Source organism: Plectropomus leopardus, chromosome 19, assembly GCF_008729295.1.
Source record: "Plectropomus leopardus isolate mb chromosome 19, YSFRI_Pleo_2.0, whole genome shotgun sequence".
Classification (NCBI taxonomy): Eukaryota; Metazoa; Chordata; class Actinopteri; order Perciformes; family Serranidae; genus Plectropomus; species Plectropomus leopardus.
This window is the reverse complement of record NC_056481.1, coordinates 21,649,576-21,674,441: the sequence shown is the minus strand read 5'-3', so window position 1 is coordinate 21,674,441 and position 24,866 is coordinate 21,649,576. Positions and strand designations below refer to the sequence as shown.

Below are 24,866 nucleotides of genomic sequence, written 5' to 3'. Positions count from 1 at the left end.
CGTGTGCATGTGCATGTGCCAAATGTGTTTTCACTGTCATGATGGGGGAGGGGCAGAGGGAGGTTCTGTGTAGAAACAGAGAGTCCAATGTTTCATATTACACTCCTGGGCTGGGGAGGAAAAAAAGAGAAGAAGAAGAAGAGGAGGAGGCAACTTGGGGCTTCTTTTCTTCAGAGGCATTTAACTGGGAGTTTATGGAGGCTGCAGCCGTGGAAAATGAAGATCTCCTCTGTGGTCTTCGCTCTCCTGACTCGAGCACTGCTTGGAGGTAGGAACAGTTTATTTTGCTTCATACCAAAGTGGATGTGGTGTAGACAAAATGTTTTCCACTGTTACTCAGAGAAGCTTTGCAGAAAACATCTGAGAGAGGGGATGTTGGGGAGATGGAGAAAAGTAGTTTGAGTAGATAAGAAGTTCTGTTCGCTAAAACTTTTTCATATACTGTCCTGCTTCCACAGAAATGAATTTAGTTCCAACTTAGATTGCAGGGTGTGTTGGCTGGAAAATAACAAGTTTATAAAAGTTGCATGTGTTTACAGAGATGAAAGGGAAATACAAAGTGAAAATTGGTGGTTTTCAAAGTAAAACAGAGCTTTTACATTAATTTATAGGGATTTCTGTCAAAACAGATTATTTAATTAAACAGTTTCAGAGTTCAAAGTCAACATGCATCACCAAAACAACGCTTTTAAGCCTCTCTAGCTATATATTTTCCTTGTTTTGTTCTGTCACTCAAAAATAAATAAAAGACAAAAAAGTGGCATGGATTTTAATTAGCTGAAAGCATCTGAGTTGTGAGACAGCAGAAATGCCTGTGTGTCATGGAAAGTGTGAAGTATGAAATTGTGCAAAGTCGGAAAAACAGATGTGTGATATATTGTCATGCAGCAGTAAATTTCGTTCCTCAATATTCGTCCAACGCATGTCGTCACGTGCCAAAAACAACACTGCTGTCAGCATGATGGGAAGGAGGCTGTTGAGCAACAACTATTCCATTAGAGATGTGAACTGTTGGGATTACAGGTGTGACGCACAGCTATTATTAGTGTAACAAACCTTTATTTCAAGTCAGTTAGTCAGAATTGTGTTTTAAGTAAAATTTCAGTAGAATCATTTGCTTACAATCTTGTTTATTGTTCCATGAATTCTCATGAACAACCTTCAATTTAAATTTCCCCTCACATGTGACAACAATTTGACACCACACTGAATATTTTGAACAGATCTGAACTACATGAAGATATGGTGTTCGGCTAATAAGATGATCTATCCTTGACTTATTCTGAGCACCTTTAGGACTTTCTGTCCATGTTGGCTAAAACATTAAACAATCACAATAACAATTTCGTTCTAGAACAACAAGTAGTTGACAAGTCTGAGATAATGAAAATAATCGACAATCGAAAGCTCCAGAGCAAGCGAGTAAGTGGACCTTGAGTTGAAATTTTTCGGTTAACTACTGTTTCCAGTGTCAAGAATGATTGATCTGTTTGCTATAAAAACTCCTATAGCATTATAGGAGTTTTATAATTCTGGTATCTCAGTGTCGTACTCTGTAAAATTTTAATGAAGTTTAATCAAATCAGCTGATTAAATCTCTAAATATTTTGGTTTTTATGAGTTTAGGTTTATCAGTTAACATTTTAAGTCAACTTAAAATTCCAAATACTCAAATTTAAAACCTTTCAGAACTTACCAACTGTCAAGTCTTACAGTAATAAGCTAAATGAATATGCTACTGACGAGGGTTGGACCGGTGTCAAATTTTTCATTGAGAGCCAGATTGGACTGGTACACCGAATTGTATGCCCTTGACTCAGCATTTGCTCCTGAGTGAAACATTGACACCGTGCCCCAACAGCAAACAAGCATCCAACTATTATTACGTAGCATTGCGTAACATCTAAATTCCCTGTCCACGATCAATCCATCCGTCACGTCATGTAAACAAACCACATAAATATCGGCTGTGCGCTGGAGATCAGACTGGATATGCAGCAGTAACAACATAAAAGATGGATGAGTAGCCCCCCTTTATAACGTTACTTTTTAAACAGAAAATACGTTTTATATTAAGAAAAGAGATGCACAGTAATATCAGCGCATCATCAGTATCAGCCGATATTGGCTCTAACATGAAATATCAGAATCAGCCAGGATGCGGATTACATGCCAGTCTGATAAACTGATATGTTTTGTGTGTGTCTTGGTGATCACTAAAATTAGTTGCGGAAAAAAAACGGATATATCTGTATTGGTATCATTTATTGGCCAAATGAGTTGTTATACACTATTTTGGCATATTGGATATCAGCAAAAAATCTGTGCATCCTTAAGATATTTACTAGAAAGGACAAAGTAGCCACTCCCACTTAGCCTAGCGTGTCATTAGCCATGATCATATACCTTAGCAGCTCCCTAGCAAACTCTCTCAAGCCAGCTGACATGGATGTTGTTTTTTGACACTGCTTTCTTTGGCTTCAAATCCAAAATGTTGGTGCAGTTATGTTGAGACTAACTTGGTATTCTCTCCTCTCATCAAACCTCAAAACATAAACTTTGTAGTAAACAAACATGGCATGCGCAGCTCTGTCCCTCCCACCTCTGCTTAAACTTGATTCCCTTCATGTTGCTATGCTGGGCTCGACCTGTCAGACACTATTGTCTCTGTGAATCATTTTTACAAACATAATATTATGTTCATCACGCTGTCATATTGCCTATTACTAATGCAATAGAAGTTGGATTTAGCACGGGGAAGGAATCAGTAAATGTTGCGGATTTAGGCAACTTTTTAATTTGCTAGAACGTGTCATAATTACAAATGTCGGTTCAGTGGATTGGCATTAAATTTGTTTGTTTTGAAATTGACCCAGCTCTTCTGGTTTACCATCTTCTGTCTTCTTGATTCCACACAGCATTAACAATAGTAAAACAGCCTTTTCATCTTTTTTTGGTTGGCAAACAACAAATTTTGGGCCATCGTGTAGCAGGGAGTGTGAAAGTTAAAGATGTAGTCAGTACTATCATCATCAAACATTTTCACATCTGGAAAGGGGACCAAAATGAAGTGAGAAAAGATTTATTTAGTATTTTTCCAGGCAATTGATTTAATTAAAATTAGCTAATGATACTGGTCTACATGTGGCTGCTAACATTAAAGAAAAAGGATTCGTTACTAGTTTCAGCACTTCATTTTACGTGACGTTTTTCACAACCTAGCAAACCATCTGTGCAATGGGCAAAACAATGGAAAGACAGGAAACAGCTGAATGTATTTAAGAGATGCCTCAACTCTGTCAGAATCAAAGGGTTGCTGTAACGAACATGCAGTCAAACACGAGACGAGCATGACCTCACATGTTTTTCACATAACCTGCTTGAATTTCTCTGACATCTTTTTCAGATTATGAAAGGGTTGGATATAATCAGAAATGTGATAAATAATAGAGAACATCAGTCATCCAGACAAATCCAGACATCTTGATACCACACACTGCTCCAAATAGCTCTAAAATAACTCACATAAATCTTTTCCAGATTTGTGTTTGGCCATTAACGTCACCATCATCCCATCCCCCTTTACCGTGGCCCAGGAGGGTCAAAACATCACACTCTCCTGCGTCGTGTCCCAGCGGCGCCGCAACGCTGCTTTGCCAGTGGTGAAATGGACCTTCCTGCCAGAGGGCACTGATCGGCCAGAGGATGAACTCCTCATCGCCCGCGTCAACATGAGGAAGGCCCGTTTTTATGGCAACTACACCAAGAGTTTCCCGTGGCCCAAACTGAAGCTGACAGTGGTGAAGCAGGGGAAGATATTTGACCTGGTAATCTTGAACGTGTCCGAGGGGGACCGTGGGCTCTACATGTGTCGGGTGCAGGAGTTTAAAAAGCACCAGGATCGCTGGAAGGCTTCGTCAAACAGCACCGCCGCCACTGAGCTCAGAGGTAAGACTTATTCTTTTTTTTTATCCCATGCTTTTCCACTTTTGAATACCAAAGTCAACATTGAAGTTGGTAAAAATACTGCTTGTAGAGTTCTTAAAGGGATGCTCCACCCAAAGACGTTTCAGATGAAAGACTTAGGCACGACAGGTGGCTTTGAAGAGTTTGTAGTTTGCTTCTTCACAGAGAGCAGGGGTTATGGTCACCTTGGATTTGTCCCAATGATAAGTTTTATGTCAGACAGTCTTTTAGAAAAAACATTTTCCCACTGTCCATATACTGTATATGATCAGTATGTTCCAAACACTCATATTTTGCCGAATGACTTAGCAAGGAAAGGGTGGCTCAGACGTGGGTGCTCCTAATGTGCATGACGTATTCCAGCCTGGTCTCACTCCCAGAGCATCACATGTTGATACCAACAAACAACGGCTTTGGTTATGGCCTTTTTGGCCGCGTTTGTGGCAACATCCGCAATATTTTCCTAACCATAAATGAAAAGACATAAACTGAAAGATTCTTCACAATAGGTTTGATATTTAAATGAAATGGACCAATGAACTTATCAACCACAGAAGTAAAGTTATCAGGACCAATTAAAAGAATTCATGTTTGGTCAGGGTTTAAGGAGAGGAAATTTAGATATACCAATCACTGGCTTAGCAATCATGGAGAGGGGACAGTTGTTGCAAGTTATTGGGTTTGGCAGAGATATAAATCTGTGTATTATCAGCATGACAGTGACAAGATGTCTTGAAAGTAAACAAATCATCAAGAAGAAGCATGTACAGTGAAAAGAGGATTGGTCCAAGGACAGATCCCTGAGGAACTCCAAACAGAGGGGGAGCTTACAAGGATACAAACATTTAAATATCTATTTTTCAGATTAGAATGAAGCCAATTCATAGCTTTACCAGATTTGCAACATCAGGAGTCATACATAATACCAAAAATAACTTAACTATAAGAAGTTCAATAAAAAATGTAAATGTAAGTTTGATAAACCACATTTTAAATTCAATATTCCTATTTTCAGTGTAGTCATTAACTGCAGTCAACTGTCAATTGCTGCAGCAAACACAATGCTCTATTTTTTTAGATTCTACTCTGGAATTTATGTATCTATATAACTATTAGCAGCTTGTTTTCCAACCCTGGAATTGTGATCTCATGAACAGTTGCCCATTATGCATTAGGATTTCAGACATGGTGAGTTAAGGACTCTAAATCACAGAGCTGTGATTTTAGTTCATTACAATTCCTGTCCGTCATTTGAAAAGTATCCAGTGGCAGCGAAATGTCTTTAATAAGTGCAGTTAGAACTAAAATTGGGGTCCTGAGAGCCAAACGAGGTGGGGAACCTCTGGCGCAAGGCTCCCTCACATAACACTTGGAAGAAGAAACCAGTAGCTGTAGCCCAGTTTCTCACAGAATGACATCACTGCTTTTGATGGTGCAGGGCGGAGACATGACAGCTACGTCTGCAACCACAACAGAGGCAATGTCAAATGCTGTTTTGATAATAGTGCGACCGCAAAAAAAGTTTTACACAGAGGTCAAGTTTGTCTGCAGAGATCCCTTACGGCCAGCAGCAGACAACTATGACCGCTTTTAAATAGTTTGTGCGAACACATTTATCTGACTGGACCTGAAGTAGAGGGAGGCAGCGTAACAACTCTTTGTGCAGCTTTTTCTGTGAAATGCCTCAAAAATTGCAGTTTAAAGTGAATAGCTTGATGTTCATAGGCTTGTAGACCTTAACAGGATCCCCAAATACACCCAAAATGTGATAACAATACACTGAAGTTAGCAGAAAAGCTTTTGTCCTCAGGGAGCAGTTCTACATCTCCAGTAGCATTTTCTCTGACCACAACTGGGTGATGTAATCCATCTGGCTGAGGAGCCAGTGCAGTGGGTTCATGAGTAAAAGCACTGTCCTGCTTTTGATTTGGGAGGGGAAATGTTATTGGTTAGGAGCGAGTCTGGAGATAAAAAGGATCCACCATTGCAGCGGCTTTGACTGAGTAGATGGTCTTGGAGAAAGAGCAGAGAGAGTGTGAGGTTTCAGTGGCACATGAGACATTCACACAGTGGAATAGATGACAAATTCGCTGGTACCAGATACAGCCCTGAAATCCATCACTTTCATAAAGACAGAAACACACTTTGAAAGCTTTGTGATTTTTTTTCCTGTGCGTCTCTCAGGCTTTTGTCCTTGCAAAATAGTTTGCAACGATATATAATATGTATCTAATGTGTATATTGTAGGCAGGTTTACCACAAAAATTTTGCAAGTCATTTTGTAAACAATGGGTCCTCAATATTAAACAGAAGTACACATTTCCAGTCGTAAGCATCAATTGTCCTGCTGAAATGAAAATTGTTGCTAGCAGATTTCATCAGCTATAGTTACCTAGCTAATAAAGCTAAAATTAACTGCAAAGCAGTTAATTTACACCATATTTTGTAAAAATTATCAAAATTTGAGCAATTTGATACCTGAACCCTTACCATACATGTATCAACTCAAAAGAAACAATACTGTGAAATCAGTCACTCTTCCCATCACCAAATTACTTTTTAGTAGAGTGGTTAAGTGAACAGTTAATTGCTTTGTCCTGTGTTTACATTTGTCAGTCAATAGGAGCAGAACTAGGATGTCCTTGTCTGTGTTTCCTTTTGTTAATTAAGTTTGGGTTTTTGTGAATGGTGATGCTAACGCTTATCCAGATTTAGGGATTCACTTTTTTGCCAGAGACAGAGAAAGAGACTCCAAACATTTAGAGCAGCAAATTCTAAAGCAGAAACCTTCATGAGTTGGCTGTAGGTGCAGTCGTTGTTGCGTTACAGAAAACATCAGCAGAAAGCAGTTGGAGGGGCATTTATATGAAATTGCAGCTTTGAGTTGTTTATTTGGGTGCATTACTGATCCTTGAGACAATCTAAAGACATTTCACATTATTTAAGCTCATTGCTGTAGTACTGTCGGTGTTCAACAACGTTAGACGTTGCTCACCACATTTTCCATGGAAGCGCGACTTTCAGGGTGTCCGTGGCCAAGTCTGGGCCCCGGGCAGACACACAGTCCCTACCGAGAGCTGTTGACATTGGCCCTGACATGGAGTTTCCCTCCCAAAAGTAGAACAGACAGAGTCTAGAGAGACTCAGCAGAATTGGAACAAGAGATAGTTGTGCTGAGGAAGGTAAAGTTCTAATGTTTGTCTGCAGTGACAGTCGAGCGGGCAGCCGGCTCGTGTCTGGCTCTCAACCTTTTGTGGTTGAGGATGTGGAGAGTTATTTTCATCCAAGGAAGCGCCGGTCCATTGTGGTTTCAGAGATATTAATAAAAAAGCCTACGGCGACATTTTTAAATGAATACAGCAACCATGGCGTGAATGGCAATATATATAGAAAATAACACAACATTATTTAGTTTTTCATGATACAGCAGAAGCTCAAAATACCTCCCTTGTTTGTAGCCTCTTGTAATTTGGATATTTACTGGCCTAGTGTGCTGTTTATACCATCAAGTTTGAACAAAAGCTGTATTTCCCCTATATGCACATATTTTGACAATATCCGTGACATATACTGGACATTAATATCTGTAAAACCCTTTACTTTGAAATTACATGGAAAAGCAAATATTTAAAATTAACATTAGGTCCTAATAGAAATCCCAATCTGATTTCTGAAAATCTGACTTCAAGTTTTATCTGACCTAATTATAATCCAGTAATAAAAGTTATTACTTATCAGTAAGTTATTACTAATTCAGAGTGACTCTAATCTGGAAATTTTTATTTTAAATGGTACGAAATGTAATATAACTTTGGTCAGTGGTGTCTTCTTGGAGCAGCAATCACAATACATTTTTGTTTAGTTGAGGACGTAAAGTCCAGATAAAATTTACCCTGTTAATATTGTACTCTATCAATGTGGTTACAATGCACTGATTGTGCATTACTGATTGTCACAATATTAATGTGACACATTAGAAAAACATTAGCCACTGCCATAGCCAAGTGTCATCTTAATTGCCAATAGGCCAGTGACAGTCAACAACTTCCATAAAGTTGGGGGACTTGTCAGATACAAATTTAGGATATTCTGATTTTAAGTTTTTAGGGTCAGTTTAGCTCCAAGAAATGCTGGTTCCTGCATTTTCCATAATGCAGCTAAATAGCATCCTTTATTAGACCTTTCCTGCATGGTATATGGCTCCTACTTTCAAACTTTATACACCCAGTTTGTCATGCACTCTGTTATAAAATTGCAGGGGAAACAATGTAAACGCAAAAGGAAAACATTCAATTTTGTCACCATTTGAATGATGAATATTGACCAAACACTCTGAAGCGCACTAAACAGCATCTGAGTAATTGTCATGGGAGGCCAAAGTTCCAAAAACACTGGAAAACTGCACTATTTCTGCCCAGTGTCCCAGCAGGCTTTGGTATCCCCTCACAGTATCCACCCCAACAGTTGACAGCTATGATAAACATCAGTTACACATCTGAGGGGTTAAAACCCCTCCGGGACCATTGCTCCTGGACCCCACTTCGCTTGAGAAACAGCAGATGACGAGACTTTATGTGCACAAGTGTGTGACGTCAAAGTGATAGAATTCCTGCGGTCAGACAACATTAGGTGACCAGGTGTTTCCACAATCACACAAAAGTCCCATTACCCTACTTACTGCTGCTATAATAAACACATCCAGAGAGGTCAGAGGGTTTGTTAGTGTAGACGCAGCCTCCTCTTGGCATAAACAAACTGAACTCCTTCTATGGCACATGTGGGTGAAGTTAAGGGTGCTTCTGGGAGGATGCACGGCACACGGATGTGGCTTTGGTTTAAGTATAGCAAGAAAAGGGAACTCTGGGTATTGTTTGGCACAAGAAAAAAAAACAGAACTATCGTAGCTCTGGGGTCAAAAACATGTCTGTAGTTTTGTTTTTAAAGCCAACAAAATAGAACTATGTTTGTCCCATAATTGGAATACAGAGAGCAAATGTACTCTCTTGTCTTAGAAGAACGGATGCACAACAGGAAGTTAAAGGGTGAATTATTTAAAGCCTTAAGATACACATCATTACTGTGTGCCTCCATTCATCTCCAGTCATTTATAATACAGTAAATTAGAGCAGTGACTGACTCAGTGGATGGTGAAGACACAGAGGACCATTCTTCCCGCTGTCTGTGTATTGATGTTTACAGTGTTGGGTTTGTTGGGGCACAAAAAGAACCACAAATCTGAAACACAGTCAGCAAGTGAATGCAGCTCTGATGAACAAAAAGTAGTTTGTGTGAATGTTTCCACTGTAGTTCCATGCTGTCTTCATCCATTCAAAAGTTGCTTTAAAAAGAAGCCATTTTCTAGATGAGGATAAAAGTCAGTTTTATGGTGTACAGCACACCAGATTTATTCCATATCTGATTATTCCAACATGCACAGCTGCCGCACTGACAGAGTGACACAGAACCAGAGGCAAAAACACCACATAACCGTCATAGATCTTATCGAGATTTACGTTGCAAATAAATTACTGTGAAGGAAGGGTGGGTCTTTCACTTAAATCAGTTGCCATCTCAAAGAGGTGGGAGAAAGTGTGTTTGAAATTATATTTCAACCAGAAACTGCAACAAAACTGTCGGTATTTGCAGTAGTTCTACCACTGATACTATCATCTACAATTTACAAGATTTTCATGAACAATGATGGTAATAGGGAAAAGGAAGCGTTACAGTATTGACAGTGTTGGGTAGTAATGTTTGATAGAATTAAATTACAAAATAAATAATTTCAATGAGTTAGTTTCTGAGAAAAAAACTGTAGTTAAATCACAGTTACGAATCAATATTGGTGTTTATTACAAAGGCATGATACCCAAATTACTTTAGTTAAAAAGTTTTCATGCAGAATACATCAATATTTCTGTTGCTTTGCATCTTTTCACTGTGCAGGAATGCCTTTTGCCAAACCTCGTGGCATGTTATTTTGGATGTATTTATGAATACTCATATTTGTTTGTATTTCACTTTATGTTGTTGACTGCTGCGGTGTATAAATATCAAATGAAAAGCAACTGTAAACATTTATATTTTTTATAATGCATTAAGTTAGAGGGTTCCTTGTATAGCTTATAGCTTCTCTGAGAATCTTTTTCACATCCAAACAAAAGCGCTACTGTAACTGTAATATTCCAAACTGAGTTAATATTGAATAAAATTGGGAAACAATTCATATTAGGACTATGTGAAATACAACTGAATTGATTTGAAAAATCACTGGTGAGACCCGGTCCTTCACTGGACTGAAAGCCCATTTGTCTGACAGCCTGGTATCCCAAGAACAAACATGTATTGCTCTGAAGGGTCGTTTCTCTGAAAATAAACCACATACTCTCCAAACAGAAGTACAAGGCCAATTCCTATGCAAAATGACGTCATCTGAACTTTTTTAATATGGCAAAGGCATGGCTCTCTCTTCGTTGCCTCTGATTGGTTACTTGTTACCTTTCTTTGCTGGGTTGGTTATGTTTAGGCATGAGGAGTGAGATTGGTCAGGGTTAGAGTCACAATATCAGGGTAGCTTTGTCCAAAGTAGCAAGGTCTGATGACGACACACGTATTTGTTTGGGTGAATGTCTGGCATAGATTTGAAAAATGCGGTGTAATGCATGTTTTTATGCCTCTGTGCTGACGAAAGCTTTGGACAGAGACATTATTTTTTCGAATTGTCCATCCATCCATCCATCCATCCATCTGTCCCATTCTCATCCCATTCTCTCTGAGGGGATTTCTTTAAATTTGGCACAAACTTCCACTTTGACTCAGTGATTAACTGAGTTGATTTGGTGGCTGACAGGCAAAGGGGCTATTGGTCCAGTGCAGCTATTGTGGCTTCAAAATTATGAGCTGTTGAAACTATGGCTGTTGACTATGTATGACTTAAATTTTCTGTCAGTTTCTGCCTGGACAGCAAAACAGGCGACGTGTTGAGATTATTATGTTGTTTAATCCCCCCCCCCATCTAATTTTGCTCTCTATTTTTTCATTGGGGGCAATGTTTTTTAAAAGTCTGAAAAGCCAAAGCGTCAAGTTGATAAGGTGGCTGATTCTGATATTCTGTGTTTTCACCATGTTTGGTTTAAACTTAGATTAAAAGCAGGCTTTGATTTTGCACAGTCCTAAACTATTTAAAACAGCCAGCCTTCTCATATTTCCAAAGTCAATATTTAGCCAAAAAAAATCTAATAATCCACAACCAAATCTTGAGCTCTTTTTTTTCTACCTTGACTTTAAATGTGATTAAGGTTGGTGCGTCCAAACAGCTGAATGTAGGTCACATATGGTCAGTGTAGGGTTAGTGCTTTCACAGATGGGGACTGAATCCAAAGGTATCTTCCCATCAGAGAACAGCCTGAGGACTACTGGCTCCATAAAAGCCTTTCAACCAACCGTCTAGAAAAAAGGGTTAAGGAAACTATTCCAGCAAGGTGGAAATGTCAAGCACCTGGGTTTAAAACAACTGATAACTATGTTCCCGTTAACAGCACAGAAGGATCATACTGGAACTCCAAAAATACTGGTACAGAAATCCAATGCCAAAAGGAACTGATTGAAAATATCAAGTCAAAATCAAATGCAGGCTCAGTGCATGCAGGGAGGATCCACGCTTTGAGATAATCTGAAGCATGCCTCTAGCTAGTCAGTCCGTCAGCATGCAGCACAGCCAGTCTGGCTATGGGAAAGTCTCCAGTCGGCGTGGCGAGCCTGCCTGTCGTCAGCTGCTGGCGGTTTGGGGTATTTCAAGATGCCCTAGTGGGTGTTACTTCACAAGCTTCCTACCACCAGCTCAGCAAGAGTACAGCAGTGTTAAGACTACTGTGGTCAGGTGGGGTGGAGAAATGAGTGAGAACGTGGGGCAAGATTTCAAGTTGAGTATGGGAAACATATTTTCTCAGACATTTTGGACACGAGCAGTGCATAGCGGGGATTGTCATTACACAGATTAAGGCTGCATTCAAATGCCTTTGATTCCCCATCGGTGCTTATATTTGATTTTGGGGGTGTAGCAGTTATCTCCTCTATGCTGGCATGTGGTGGCTCCGAACAGACTTTGTCACATTTATTTTAATGAGCATCTCTTTTTTTGCATTGTTTTGTGCATTTTATAGTTTTATCTTAACTGAGTTTTGGCTCAATCCTTCCCTCAGCCATTAACTGTCCAGTCAGAGTTTAGCAGAGGTTTGAACTCAAGTCACTGCTTGGACATGAGTCACAAATTTATGTCTCTAGACTTGACTTACCAAAACCAAAAGAGACTTGCAACTTGATGTAGACTTGTACTCCAATGACCAGTGACTTTCCTTGGACTTGAGCATTTTGACAACACCTTCCCTGAAAGAATTTGTGTTTCCTAAGATAGCGAAGCAATGGCCTGTCTTACTCTGCCTCTGACTGACTAGCACTTGATGCCTTCGTAAGTTGGATTGGTTAGGTCTAGGCAAGAGAAGGGAGATTTTTTCTGGTTAGTGTAAGAATGTCAGGGTAAGCCAATCAAGTCATTACACACCACGTCTGTACTGACCAAAATTGTCACGCCTTTAAAAATATATTCAACCTCACAGTATGTCAGTCACATTTGCACACCGACACTGAAACTTTTGTCCATCATTAAAGTTTTCAGAAAAGGTTTGAATTTCTGCATTTTTTTTGCATCTTTTAAGATGCCAGAGAGAGTAATTTTAACAAAAAACAGAGAAGGAAATGTGGCAAAACCTAACAGTAAGACAAAGGAACAGGATGCACAGTATTACTTCATAACTCAGTTAGCAGATTTTCAACAGGTCAGACAGTAATATTCAGATGGATAATGATGACGAGGAGGATTTAATAAAGGATGTAGACCACACAGAGACAGAGAGAGACAGTGTGAAGACAAGGAGGGAGGACAGCTCAGACCCTTCATGTTGCCGCAGTACCAATGACAGGGGGAGAGAGTGGTGACAGCAAGAGAGGTATCTCCAGTAGAGAGAAACAAGGGAGCAAATGTTTCTTTACATTTTGTCTGGCATTGTGAATTTTTGCACCAACTTGAAAAAAAAATACAGACCAAAGTCCCTCAGGCAGATGAGGGTAGGGCTGCTCATGCCTTTCTTATCCTAGGAAACACAATTTTGCATCCTCCTGCTAGCCTAATGGTTAAAGCCAACACTTACATGCAACATCTATGTTTAGATTCCTAGCAATAGAACTTTGCTGCGTGCCATACCTCTCTTTTATTGTGTTTCCTGATCTCTCTTGTTACTGTGTCTATGAAATAAAATCCAAAATCCTGACGTCGTTTAGCAGTGTCATGCTGCCACGGCAGGTGCCATCCAGCTGTCTGGTGGCCTACTATAATATCATGAACAGTTCTGTTCATCCGCGTTCTCAGCTGATGCCATCCAGTGGCGTATCATGCAGACTCAAAAGGTGGCCTTTGGTGTCAGGATCTTCCGCCAAAGCAGTGGTAATGGACAACTTCAGAATGAGAACGGGCTAGATCAGTTCCTTGCAACATTTTGATATTCATGTTGATGTCCCAAAAAATTAAAATGACAAGTCTGATGTGGAACATGCAGCCATTTTGGACACAATGGGCACAGGCTGCGTGGCTTTACCACTACACTTTGTTATGAAGGTGGCAGGGTTTGCGTTGGAGCATGGGTGGATGTGAGGTAAAGGTTTACTATGATTCAAAACTCTAAACCAACTGTTTGCATTAATTCTCCCAGCAAAGGTTAAGGTTGAGCCCTCTGGACAGTGATTCAGAGACAGGATCAGGCAGGGAGGAGGCCGACCTCAGCTTGTTGTCTTCCTACAATTAGCTTTATTTAAACTACAGCCAGCGTGTAATCTGGCGGCAGGGAGGCCACAGTGATGACTACGGACTTTACATGCTTCTCCTCTCTCTTGCTGTTTCTCCATGTAGTACACGTCCTACCGGCCACCAAGGCCAAAGAAAGCCTGTGGAGCTTGTTTGAAGGTAAGTCGTCATAATTTTAGTGTGTGTGTGTGTGTGTTTGTGGTGGACTGGCAGTGTATCGTCCTTGGCAGGCAAAAATATCCCAACCCAAAGGATATAGTGCAGTGCCTGAAATAGCTCTGTAAAACATGCACTTCTTTTTTTCCTGCATATTTTTGTGTAAAGCAATAGGCATTATGTGTGTGTACATGTTTTTTGTGTTTCAGATGTGTACCTGTGTGCAGTGCTGATCTGCTCAGTGGGTTTGCTGTGCATGTGCATGTTCACGGTGACGGTAACCTGTCAGTACATACAGAGGAAGCAGAGGTTAAAAGGTTAGCAGCAACATCATATCCTGTTTCTGTTATTTTCTCCACCTTTTCTCTCTTCAACTGCTCTTGTTTCTTCTCAAGTTTGCAGTTAAATTAAATTGTCTCCACACCAGTTATTAAGTTTCTGTGTTATGTCTTTACAGATAATTACCACTTGGTCAAAAGCCCTCAGAACAGGTAAGATTTTAGGGCAACACATAGACAAAAAAGCTTACAAACATTCAAAAGTCTGAGTTGTACTAAATCTCTGGTTATTTGATCTTTATCCAGCTCAGGAGAAACAGTCACCAGTGTGGTCAGTGTGTCTCCTGCTCTGCCTAAGAAGGAGAGGAGGTACAGGAAGAAAAGGAGCAGAGACTACCAAGAGGAAATACCACCAGAGATACCAGCAAAAGGTAAATATGAGTCTCTGGCTGCATTCACTCCTACAGTTTTATCGTATGTAGCTCATAGTATCTCATTTATGGTACATCTCTCCAAGTTTAATATTTTTGTAGCAGCAAATAATCGCTGAAACCCGTGACTCATTCTTGTCAGTGAGCAGAAACATATGAGCATGAGCATTAGTCCACACTGAGGTTTACTCATGGTTCACTTTGTTCTGCTTGGCTTCCAAACATGATGATATGCCGGCATTTGAGGTCAACATCCGCCCCTTCCACATATAAACTATTGAGCTATGGGATAGCATGTGGAATGTAATGCATCATTTTTTCACTGAAAGCAAAGAAAAAAAAAAAGTAAGTTATTTTGAGTTCAGTTCCATCTTAGTGATCATCATGATGCGGTAGAGCTCCCAAATCCTTAAATTTCCTCCTAACTCATTGCTGATGTTTTGAAAAGGAAATACTGCTGTTTTGGGGGTTGAAGCATTTTAGGGCTTGTCTCATTTAATGTTGTTCTGTGCAAATGATGTTACTTTGCAAAACAAAGTTAATTTGGCACAGCAGCTAGATTCTTACAGTATCACGAGATTAGGCAAAGATCAAGCGAGAATTGCAGGATCAGACAAAAAATTAAAATTGTCACGGTGCATGCAGACTATATGCGACCAATTTACATAAACATACATCCTTCGCCTGCCTGGCCAATCACTTGTGGCTGCAGCATGATTTGCTGTCTTGATGTCTTGTCACACCACTAAATTTCTGGTTGCATTCAGTAGCATATAATAGTCATTTCAATTCAGCTCTATTCAATTCAGTTCAATTAAATTCAAATCACTTTATTAATACCACTACGGGCATCAGTTAAGAGCAACATATTTTAACTACAAAACAAATACACAAACACAGGTGTGTGTGATGACACCGAGTGCGAAGTTTTTGGCTCATAAAGAACTGAGCGCAAATGCTGCTACAGGATCATTTATGATTATTATTATTATTGGAGAGTATTTTCTAATTAAAAAAAGGACAAAGAATCTCACTGAATGCTTTTCTCAATGAGATAGATGTTATCACTTTTCTCCCGACTTGCCAATGGTGATGGACTACAGTTCATCAAATAACCTGCCGGGTATTTTTTGGAAGCGCTAGCCCTTTTCCAAACAGTTGATGATTCTTCTAAGATGAATGTTTATACTCAGCGTTAGATAGGCGTAAGGAGACAGATGCAGCCTTCTGTACGTTCTCTGCATTCATTTTTGTTCATATTTATGCACGTTTCCTGAAAGCTTAAGGACGAAATGGAGCAGTACCACCAGAGATCATCAGGGCGGTGTAGCGTAGTTCAAGGCACATATGATCATAAGGGACAACAAAGACCTTTTAAAAAATTTCAGAAGGGAGCAAACTGATAATATACTGGAAGGAATTATCAGGCTACATGTCACAATGTTTTGAATGGCCTCACAGACCAGCACCGTATACAGCACTACCTCTGTTAAAAGATACATTATTATGACCTCCTCCACAGTTCGCTCATTGGTTATGAGAAACTTTTCATTCCTCCTTTAGTACCATCTATTGACTGAATCTATGTAAACATAAAGGACGCATGGAAGTATCAGGGCAAGGACGTTTACAGTGTTTGAAACGGACATACGTCTTTTCGTACATGACGGGAGTATAAATGAGCCTGAAAGCCGAGAGGTAGTACAGGGTTGGGTGACAACTATTTGCGGATTCATGTCTTGAAGCAACCTCTCTGACATTATACATTGTTATTTGATCCACTGTTAGTATAAAATACAGACTAATGCAGTTTTAAACTCTGAGCTGAATGATTCAATTATACTCAGAATTGTCTAAACCACTATGTGAAAAAGATGACATGTCAAGTTTGCGGTTATGAAGAAGAGATCTGGTTCTTGTTGGACACGCAGATATATACATTAGCTATATTTGCCAAACAGATCTCTGCAAAACCGCTGACTTTTGTTTTGTCCCTGCAGCTCCCATTGGAGACAAAACACGGAAACCCAAACTTTTAAAACCACAACCAAGGAAAGTGGTGTTGGTGAGTTCTATGCATAGCCTTTACCCTTTGAAACCTTGACTGACATCACTTTTGTTGCAACTCAGTGTTGCATTCAGATGCCTTTCATGAGTATTTTAACCTTTGAACCCTGAGCAAATTGATGCAAAAATATGGAAAAAAGCAATGAGCAACTATACAAAAAAGTCCAGCAAATTGCAAGAAATTAGTAGATTTAGAAAATTACGTTTTTAAAAAAGCTAGGGGAAATTGTCCAAATAACTAAAATTAAAATTATTAAATTATTAAAATTATTTGAAAATATGTTATAGAATAAAAAATATTTTTAAGCCATTTTTTTAGGCCATTCACTTGGTTTGTTTTTTCTTATCTATTTTGTACATTTTACTAATTTCTTGCAAATTTTGGGGTCATTTTTTCTTATGTTGCTCATTTTCTTGTTGTCATGTTTTTGAAAGAAATCGAGCTAATTTATTTCAAAGGGTTAATCATAATTCTTCACACACATATTGGTTTGCATATATGTTGTGGCCAATACATTGGTACCTTTGGCCTAAAAATGACCATACCAAGCAAGGCATTCATAGTCATACACCACTGATATTATCGTGCCAAATATAATGGTGAGCTACCATCATGAGACCGGAATGTCTGTAATCAAAAGTACCAGAAAATGTCATAAAATGAACCTCATAACCCAGGTTTTGGGTTAAATTGTCACTGGAATATAGTGACTATAGCGATTCTGCATTTTAATGGCACAGAATGCCACAAGAGGTAATTGAATTTTGGCAACCTCAAACCAAGAATCCTGTATGGTGACATCTGCACACAACCTGCACACATTTACAAAACAGCATACTCTTTGGAGTCTAGCTTTCTTTTGTACTTGTACTAGGAATCTCAAGTTTAAGATTATTGATGAGTTCTGCATAAAAATCTCTCTCGACCACCCAGCTCATTTTCTAACCACTGACACCACTTCCCTCCCGTGCCACCTCCCTCTCTGCCATCATTATTTCCCTCTGCCCTCTTTCTCCTCCATCCACAGCCGAAGATAGTGGAGGAGAATCTGACCTATGCAGAGCTGGATCTGGTAAAGCCAATTCCAGAAACCAAGGCGTCGTGCAGCGGCACTGTGTACGCTCAGATACTGTTTGGGGAGCAGCAGCTATGAGAAGAACGCCACTAGTTACGGTGCCTTATGTAAAAAGAATTGTCTATTTATAGTCTGTATTAAGGGCAAAATTATGTCTCACAATTATGACACAATTGTAAATATGATTTTTTTTATGTTCTTTGATATTACTTTTTTATGTGACCAAGATGCATACTGGAGTATTTCATTTTTTTTTCTTTTGCACCATGTTTGAATCCTGTGTAGCTTAAACTGGGAACACAGTGGAAGACTTTGGTGCTGATTTAAACCAGATTTGTCTATCATGAAGTCAGAGGGAGGCTGAATACATGAACTCGCAGGCTAATCTGAGTGTTCACATCAAGCGTTTGCAACATGGTATCACCTGATACTATAATCCCGGATACAGGCACCAAAGTCTGCGTAGTTTGGTTTGTTAAGTGGACCCATGGTACTGAATTCCCACCCATACGCCCTTCTGAACCAATCACTAACAGCGCCACTGATCGCAAGCGCAATGTTTGACACACATAGCTGTCAATCATGATGTCAAACCCCCTTTTTATAGCATCAAAAAACGACTTAAAACCAAACTTACTAGAAAAATTAGCAGCATGCTAAAAATTACCTGAAATAACAGAAACCAACTTTAGTGAAAATTTATTTGACTTGTGCTTTGATTTTTTTGTTTTTTTTAGTTTGGCCCATGTCCCGTTCAACTTGGATGGGGCGGGTTTTCCACTTCTTTTTCAAGTGTATTTTCTTTGTGCACGTTGTAAAATAGTGGAAATGCAAAAAATTCAAAAAACATCTAGAAATTCTTTTTTTTTTTTTAAAAAAAGGTTTTAGGCTTAGGGGAGTTGGAAAAGTACTCCTGTCTGGGGAATTAGTGCTACTGACTGTGTATCTCTACAAATCAACTCCCAGTATTTGCATAACAGTAGTGGAGAAAAAAGGTGCATAAAGTAGACGTAACTAATTTATGCCCTTTGGTTTTCATACTTACTCTTTATTAAACTCTTATTTCTCCATACTCCAGGACAATGATTTGGTTTCAATTTTACAGGTGATTCATGGATAAACCAGCTAGACTGGCCATCACAAGTTGGTATGACCAGCTAAACCATCAAAAATAATGCCAAAACACACCTTAAGCTGGTCAAACAAGCTGGTTAACCAGTTTAACCATCTTAAGCTGGTCAAGCTGTTTTTTTCAGCAGGGTGTTGAACCTTCCTCCAGTGTTTGGGACTTTCCCAAGCTAAGCTAATAGCTCCATGCTTAATGTACAGACATAAAATAAGTATCAGTCTTAGCATCTAAGCTATTTCCCCAAATTTTGCACTATTCCTTTGAACTCATAGATACACATTGTTTTAGATGGTGGCATTGTTGTACATTATATCAGATGAGGGCTCTATCTGTAAGCAGCAACATGTCATACTGGTTCCTGAGATCCATAAGTCTTTGACATTTCGTAAGCCAGCTGTTTAAACTCACTATCATGGTGAAACCATGTCCAAACCGATTTACAGACAAAGTAACTTTAAGATATCCGCTGTTATGGATATGAACCAATGCATTTTCAAATGTGATCTGTGTGTTTCCAGCATTATCTGCCTTACAGCATCTGTGTTCAGTGTGATTCTGTTTGTCAGACTGCTGTTTGTAAGGACTACAACTCCACAGAGTTGATATTAAAGTAGCAATTTGCCCCCCGACCTCCCTTCACATGCAAGTATGTGAGACCGTGCATGCCCTTTCATCTGGTGCCAACATCAACTTAACAGGCCGTTAGCGACACACACACAAACACGCATGCAAAGGTGGAGTTACATATAGGCTAAACACCCTTGTGGGCTCACTTAGACACATGCTATAAATCCAAATTCACCTGAACTACAAACAGGGACAAACTAAGACCTGTTTTGGGACTGTTCCACAACAAAAAGTCTTAGTTTACTCCAAATTTTAAGGCAGTTTTGTTGTTTGAGATGAGATAAGAAGCCATATCGGCTGTACTCCCACATACCTTGATGCGGTCCCCTTGCTTTCTCACTTTCCATGAATTTGAGTGTGAAAGTGCTTAGGCTTCTTTTTCCATTTAATGATCCTTTTGGATTCAGGCATGGAAAAGCAAAGGAGAGTTTTTTAAACAGTGAACTTGAAACCCAGACACAAAGGCACCGGATCCCTCCCTTCCCCCAAGACTCCCACTATCTTCTGTGGAGTTATATGTGCAGATGGAGCCTCTCACAAATACAAGTCTTACGTTTTGCTAGTTGCCAGAAAAAAACGTTGGTATTGTACATTTAAGCAAACCATAAATACATTGCATTTGTATGTTTTATACATATCATATCAACATTTGTAAAGTGATTTAATATAAGATGACTGTGTCCTCAGTGGTGGAGGAGGATGGAGGACAGTGTGTCAGCTAGGTGAGATGTCTGCCAAAGTGGAGACCAACAAACAACAAAACAGTTGTGATTTTAAGAGTCACTGAAAATCAGTTGTTTTTTACAGAGACATCGCTGCTTTTCCTACTAGGATTTTGCCCTCCAAACAAGGTACTATAAGCCAAAACAATATCTTTTCTAACCATAACCAGTTTTGTTTGTTATTTTGCTTAATCCTAGTTGCATGCTAACTACAGCATTGTTGTAAAGATTTTCGACATATCCACTACATAAAAAGATGTTAGTGTAACGCATCTGTCATTTACAGATTGGTTAAATTGGTTGATTAAATTGGTTAAATCTACCTTTTACCTTATACCTTGTGATTTGTACCTTGTACCTTGTAAATACTGACACTTTTTTTTTGGCAATTAAGTGTTTTGCACACTTTCAGCCAAGCTAAACCAGCTACTTATCAGGTAACCAGATATTTAAAAAGTATTTAGATTTTACTTTTCTATAAAACATTAACGAGTGCACTTATAGGCCTATGTTGTATTTGATTTTGTAATGACTTTTTAAGAATCTGTGTAGAAACTTGGGTTAGTTAGCCAATAGCTTATGAAATTAGTGTAACGAAAGAATCAGACTACAGTCACAAAAAGGTTTTTTGTATCTGTTTAAAAATGTCAAGAAAGTCAAGTAGGTTCCAAGAATGCGCTGTGGATGGTCGCATCGGTGTATCTTTTCTGATTTGATGAACCCCCAGCAGTTTTTGCACAGAAGCTGATAACAAAATGGCTGCCAGGCAGGGAACACTCAAAAAATCCCAAAACTGGATAGGACAAAGATTTCCAGCTGTCACCTCAACTTAATAACCCATTTTTACAGCAAGCTGGTGGTTGACATTCACTATTCCCCTTTTGCAGATATAATACATTTTAATTCAAACCACTATCGACGTCTATGTGTCACCACTCCGGTTTTCCATTGTTGTTCTCTTTTGTACATTTCAGTTGCTTGTTATGTATTATCCATGTATGAAATGACTGAAAGTGACTTTTCAGTGGCGGGCAGAAGTGTCGTAAAAATGCCCTTAGACTGTGAAATGTAAAGTTTCTTCCAGACCACATTGTCCTTAATGGGAGTCCACTAACGAGAACCATGTGTGTGAACTGTGCCTCTCCCTCTCCCCTCACCCTGCCCACCACTGACCTCTGTGTTCATCAACATTCCTGCTTTTTTTCACTTGTTCTTTTTGTACATTTCCTCTGTACAGTAGTGTGTATCAGTAAGTGAAATAAATATACAAATGAATGTGAGTAGTATGATGCACGAAAGGGGTTTTAGCAATGGTAGCAGCATTGCTTTATGTTCTGTATGTCCTGACTAAAATATCTCCACAACTACTGGATGCACATGATAGTATATAGATATATTTGTAACCCCCTTTGGATAAAACTCTTTGACTTTGGTGGTCTCCTGACTTTTCCTTGAGCATCACCAGCGAGTCAAAATGTATCACTTGTCATTTGAATTATCTGACTTTTCTGACTTTTTAATGTTCCCATATAATAATATTTATCATCAGGTAAATTTTTTGTTAAAAAAGTTCAGTACTAAAGACATTACCAGGTGCTCAGCTGTACTTTGCAGTGGTGCTCATTAGCAAATCGAATCATGCCAATATGCTAAACTAAGATGGTGAATTTGATAAATATTATACCTGCTGAACATTAGCATGCTATTCAACCAGGAGAGATACTTGGTAATTAAATTTAGATTTAAATAAATTATCTGGACAAAAAGTGGTCTAAAAGAATAAACAGTTGGTGCTGAAATGTCAGATGTCAAACATCAAATAAAACACTTTCCAATCAAAATGACAATGCGGCCACTGAGGATCTTGTTAATAACGAGTAGTTATTAATCTTAAGTAGTTCCACAACAATCTAGTTTATACATTTGTGTCTGCATAGCTTTTTGTGTCTGTATTATACATGTGTTTGGCAATCCATTGTTCTTCAAATACTCTGGTTGTCTTTTTCCCTAAAAAGACAAATATAGTACACTTATTTTAAAACACAAAACACTAAGTGGGAACAAGCCTTCTCAAGTTTAAGGGAGACCAAAATGTCAATATATATATTGTGTATTGCAATATAACCAAAAAATGTTGTCCATATTTTTAAAGCTGTATCACCCAGCCCAACTCTGAGGTATTTATTTCGTGTCTTGGTATTACAGTTAATTGAATTGGCCACATTGCGCACTTAAGGGTCTGAAGTGGGCGTGTAACATTACATAATAATGGAAAAAAGTTAACCCACATAATCTGTATTTTGAAAATTTAATTTAATTGACATAAAGCTGATTCTCCTCAACTCTTGAAGTTTTTAAAAGCAGTGCCCTGGCTCCTCTCTTGGTCAAAGAAAGCTCATATAGTATGGTTGTTTTTAAAAATTATATGACTTGGACCCCGCTTGCACCATGCCCCATTAACTCCATGAAAGATGTATGGTCCTAGTTCAGCCAATAAAAATATTTGGACTAATCTAATGGATTGGATTAAAGCATATTTGCACTTAGAGCCCAGAACTCCACACTAAGGGGTCCAACAAACCTGTTGAAGCTTTCACATGATATTAATATGCGTCCACTGTTGGTCATCAGTTAAAGCAATATCTATATTGCGATCAAAGCTCAGATTCCCTTGCTCTGGTTACTTTTTACCTCCTTGTTGACATAAAGAAGAGACATGAGAGGGGCGCAGCCATTCGTAGCTTGGATGGGTGTCAGCTGCTCTTGCGGTGGTGGAGGCGCTGTAATGAGAGAGGGGGAGATTTAAACGTTGGGTTTAGTTTACTCCCAACCTCCAAATTATTTTTGAAAGGAAAAGAGAGAGGAAGCTCACTGTGTGAGTGGGACAAAAGAAACCCCAAAGGTCTTATAAAAATGTCTCACCCACAAAGAAAACACAGAGAGTTGACACAAAGACAGGTCAGTAGATGACTTGGAAGGAAGTTGTTCAATAGTAGTAAAATATGATCAGTAAGGTAAATAAAAATTGTTTAAGTGGGTGCAATTGTTGGAAAGCAAAGGGAAAAGGAGGTAAAAGAAATTCCATATTTGTAGAAAGGTTCGGAAGCGTAGGGCTGATGCTAATTTCCTGACTGAGCACGACACACCGGGCTTTTGCAGACACTCCCTGAAAAAGAAACGACTGATGTCACCAGTAAAACAGCCAAACAAAACCTATTGTTAAACTCTTGCGTGCGTCTATGCTCATTTGGTCCCATGCATGCCATCATCTCAGTCCATAGAAATACAATGCATAGTAAACACACAGTCTACAACCAAACATATCCTGTGTGGTTACAGTAATGCATAGCTGCAGTACACTGGCCTCCAGGCAGAAAAGCGCATAATGAAAGACTTCAGCGAGTGGAAATCACAGGAAGTAGGAATTAAATTTAAGGCTCAGAACTGGATGTCCTGGAAGAACTCGGATCCAATGTCCAGTGTTTGACAGTCAGTCCATGTTAAAGCAGTGACCTCTTCCTCCTTCTGTTCTGTAAAGTATAGTACTGCTCTAAAGTCATGTCCACACAAACCAAACAGTTAGTGTCCTCAACCAGACCTACGTGGATATCAGCCTGAACCCAGTGAGTTTCCATCTGTTTCTATAGGAACACAATGGAGTATACAGGCTAACCTTATAAACAAACTGTTGCCTTAACAAAGTATTGCCAGCCCATTCTTATTCCAAACTAGTAAAATACTGCTATTTTGGCAGTGCTTTTGACACAAGATCACAACCCCAAAAGCCACCTTTAGCGTCCATGTTATATCGCTGGACAGCATCAAGCAAGAACCCAGGTGGACTGAGAGGGTCACGGTGTTATTATACACCAATGTATGGCCAGACAGCACCTGCCGCATCACTTGACAATGTGGCCAGACAGAACCTGTTGCGTCTGCATTAAACGCAGCTATACAGCATCAGGTAGAAATGCTGCTGGCAACAATGTAATATAAGAATGCAAGGGCAACTATAGGGCGTGTGGAAGGGTTGGTGGATGGGTCTAGCAAACCTGGACTTTCATGTGGGGGACCAGTGTTCACTTTCTGAATGTGATGGGGTTTTTTCTACACCTTACTATGTGTCTCCTTCTCCTAAACCTAACCATCTAAGATTTTGTTGCCTAATCCTAGCCATTTGTGCTACATTGACATCCCAGCATTGGTTGTCATGTGGCCTTTTAATTAAATTGGTCAGTGTCTGCAGCAGAAAGACAAAAATACTTTTCAAATTGGTGCTACATGAACAGAGAAAACAAAGACAGCTTTTGCTCTTGCTCAAGAGTTAAAAATTCTACAATTGCCAGAATGCACTGCACCATACCAGAACCATAAACGTTCCCGCTGGCGAGTGACACAATGTAACTGTGGCCATTTCACACGACAGCAGTCAGCTGGAAACAAACAATCTTGTATTAGCCTAATGCAACAGTTAGCCCTGTTACTGATTGTGTGTGGGACTCTGTTCCACGTGCAAGGCTCCAGTCCTGCAGCAGCAGTCTCATGATAAACAAAGTGA

At 39.3% G+C, this 24,866-nt stretch overlaps 1 protein-coding gene across 1 annotated transcript; it reads left to right on the top strand.

The window, feature by feature from the left end:
* The first annotated feature begins 21 nt into the window (after positions 1 to 21).
* vstm4b (V-set and transmembrane domain containing 4b) lies at positions 22 to 21,740 on the top strand. Its single transcript, XM_042508386.1, has 8 exons — positions 22 to 268; positions 3,541 to 3,948; positions 13,928 to 13,981; positions 14,188 to 14,295; positions 14,436 to 14,469; positions 14,563 to 14,687; positions 16,688 to 16,752; positions 17,783 to 21,740. Exons 1-8 carry the CDS (start codon positions 88 to 90, stop codon positions 17,906 to 17,908), a joined length of 1,101 nt encoding a protein of 366 aa, XP_042364320.1. The 5' UTR covers positions 22 to 87; the 3' UTR covers positions 17,909 to 21,740.
* Positions 21,741 to 24,866: the final 3,126 nt, after the last annotated feature.

Excerpts from the sequence above, each read along its gene's own strand:
- vstm4b (XM_042508386.1), top strand. The coding sequence starts at position 88 with ATGTTTCATATTACACTCCTGGGCTGGGGAGGAAAAAAAGAGAAGAAG. Across the intron at positions 269-3,540 it reads GACTCGAGCACTGCTTGGAG|ATTTGTGTTTGGCCATTAAC; the intron begins GTAGGAACAGTT and ends AATCTTTTCCAG. Across the intron at positions 14,296-14,435 it reads GAGGAAGCAGAGGTTAAAAG|ATAATTACCACTTGGTCAAA; the intron begins GTTAGCAGCAAC and ends ATGTCTTTACAG.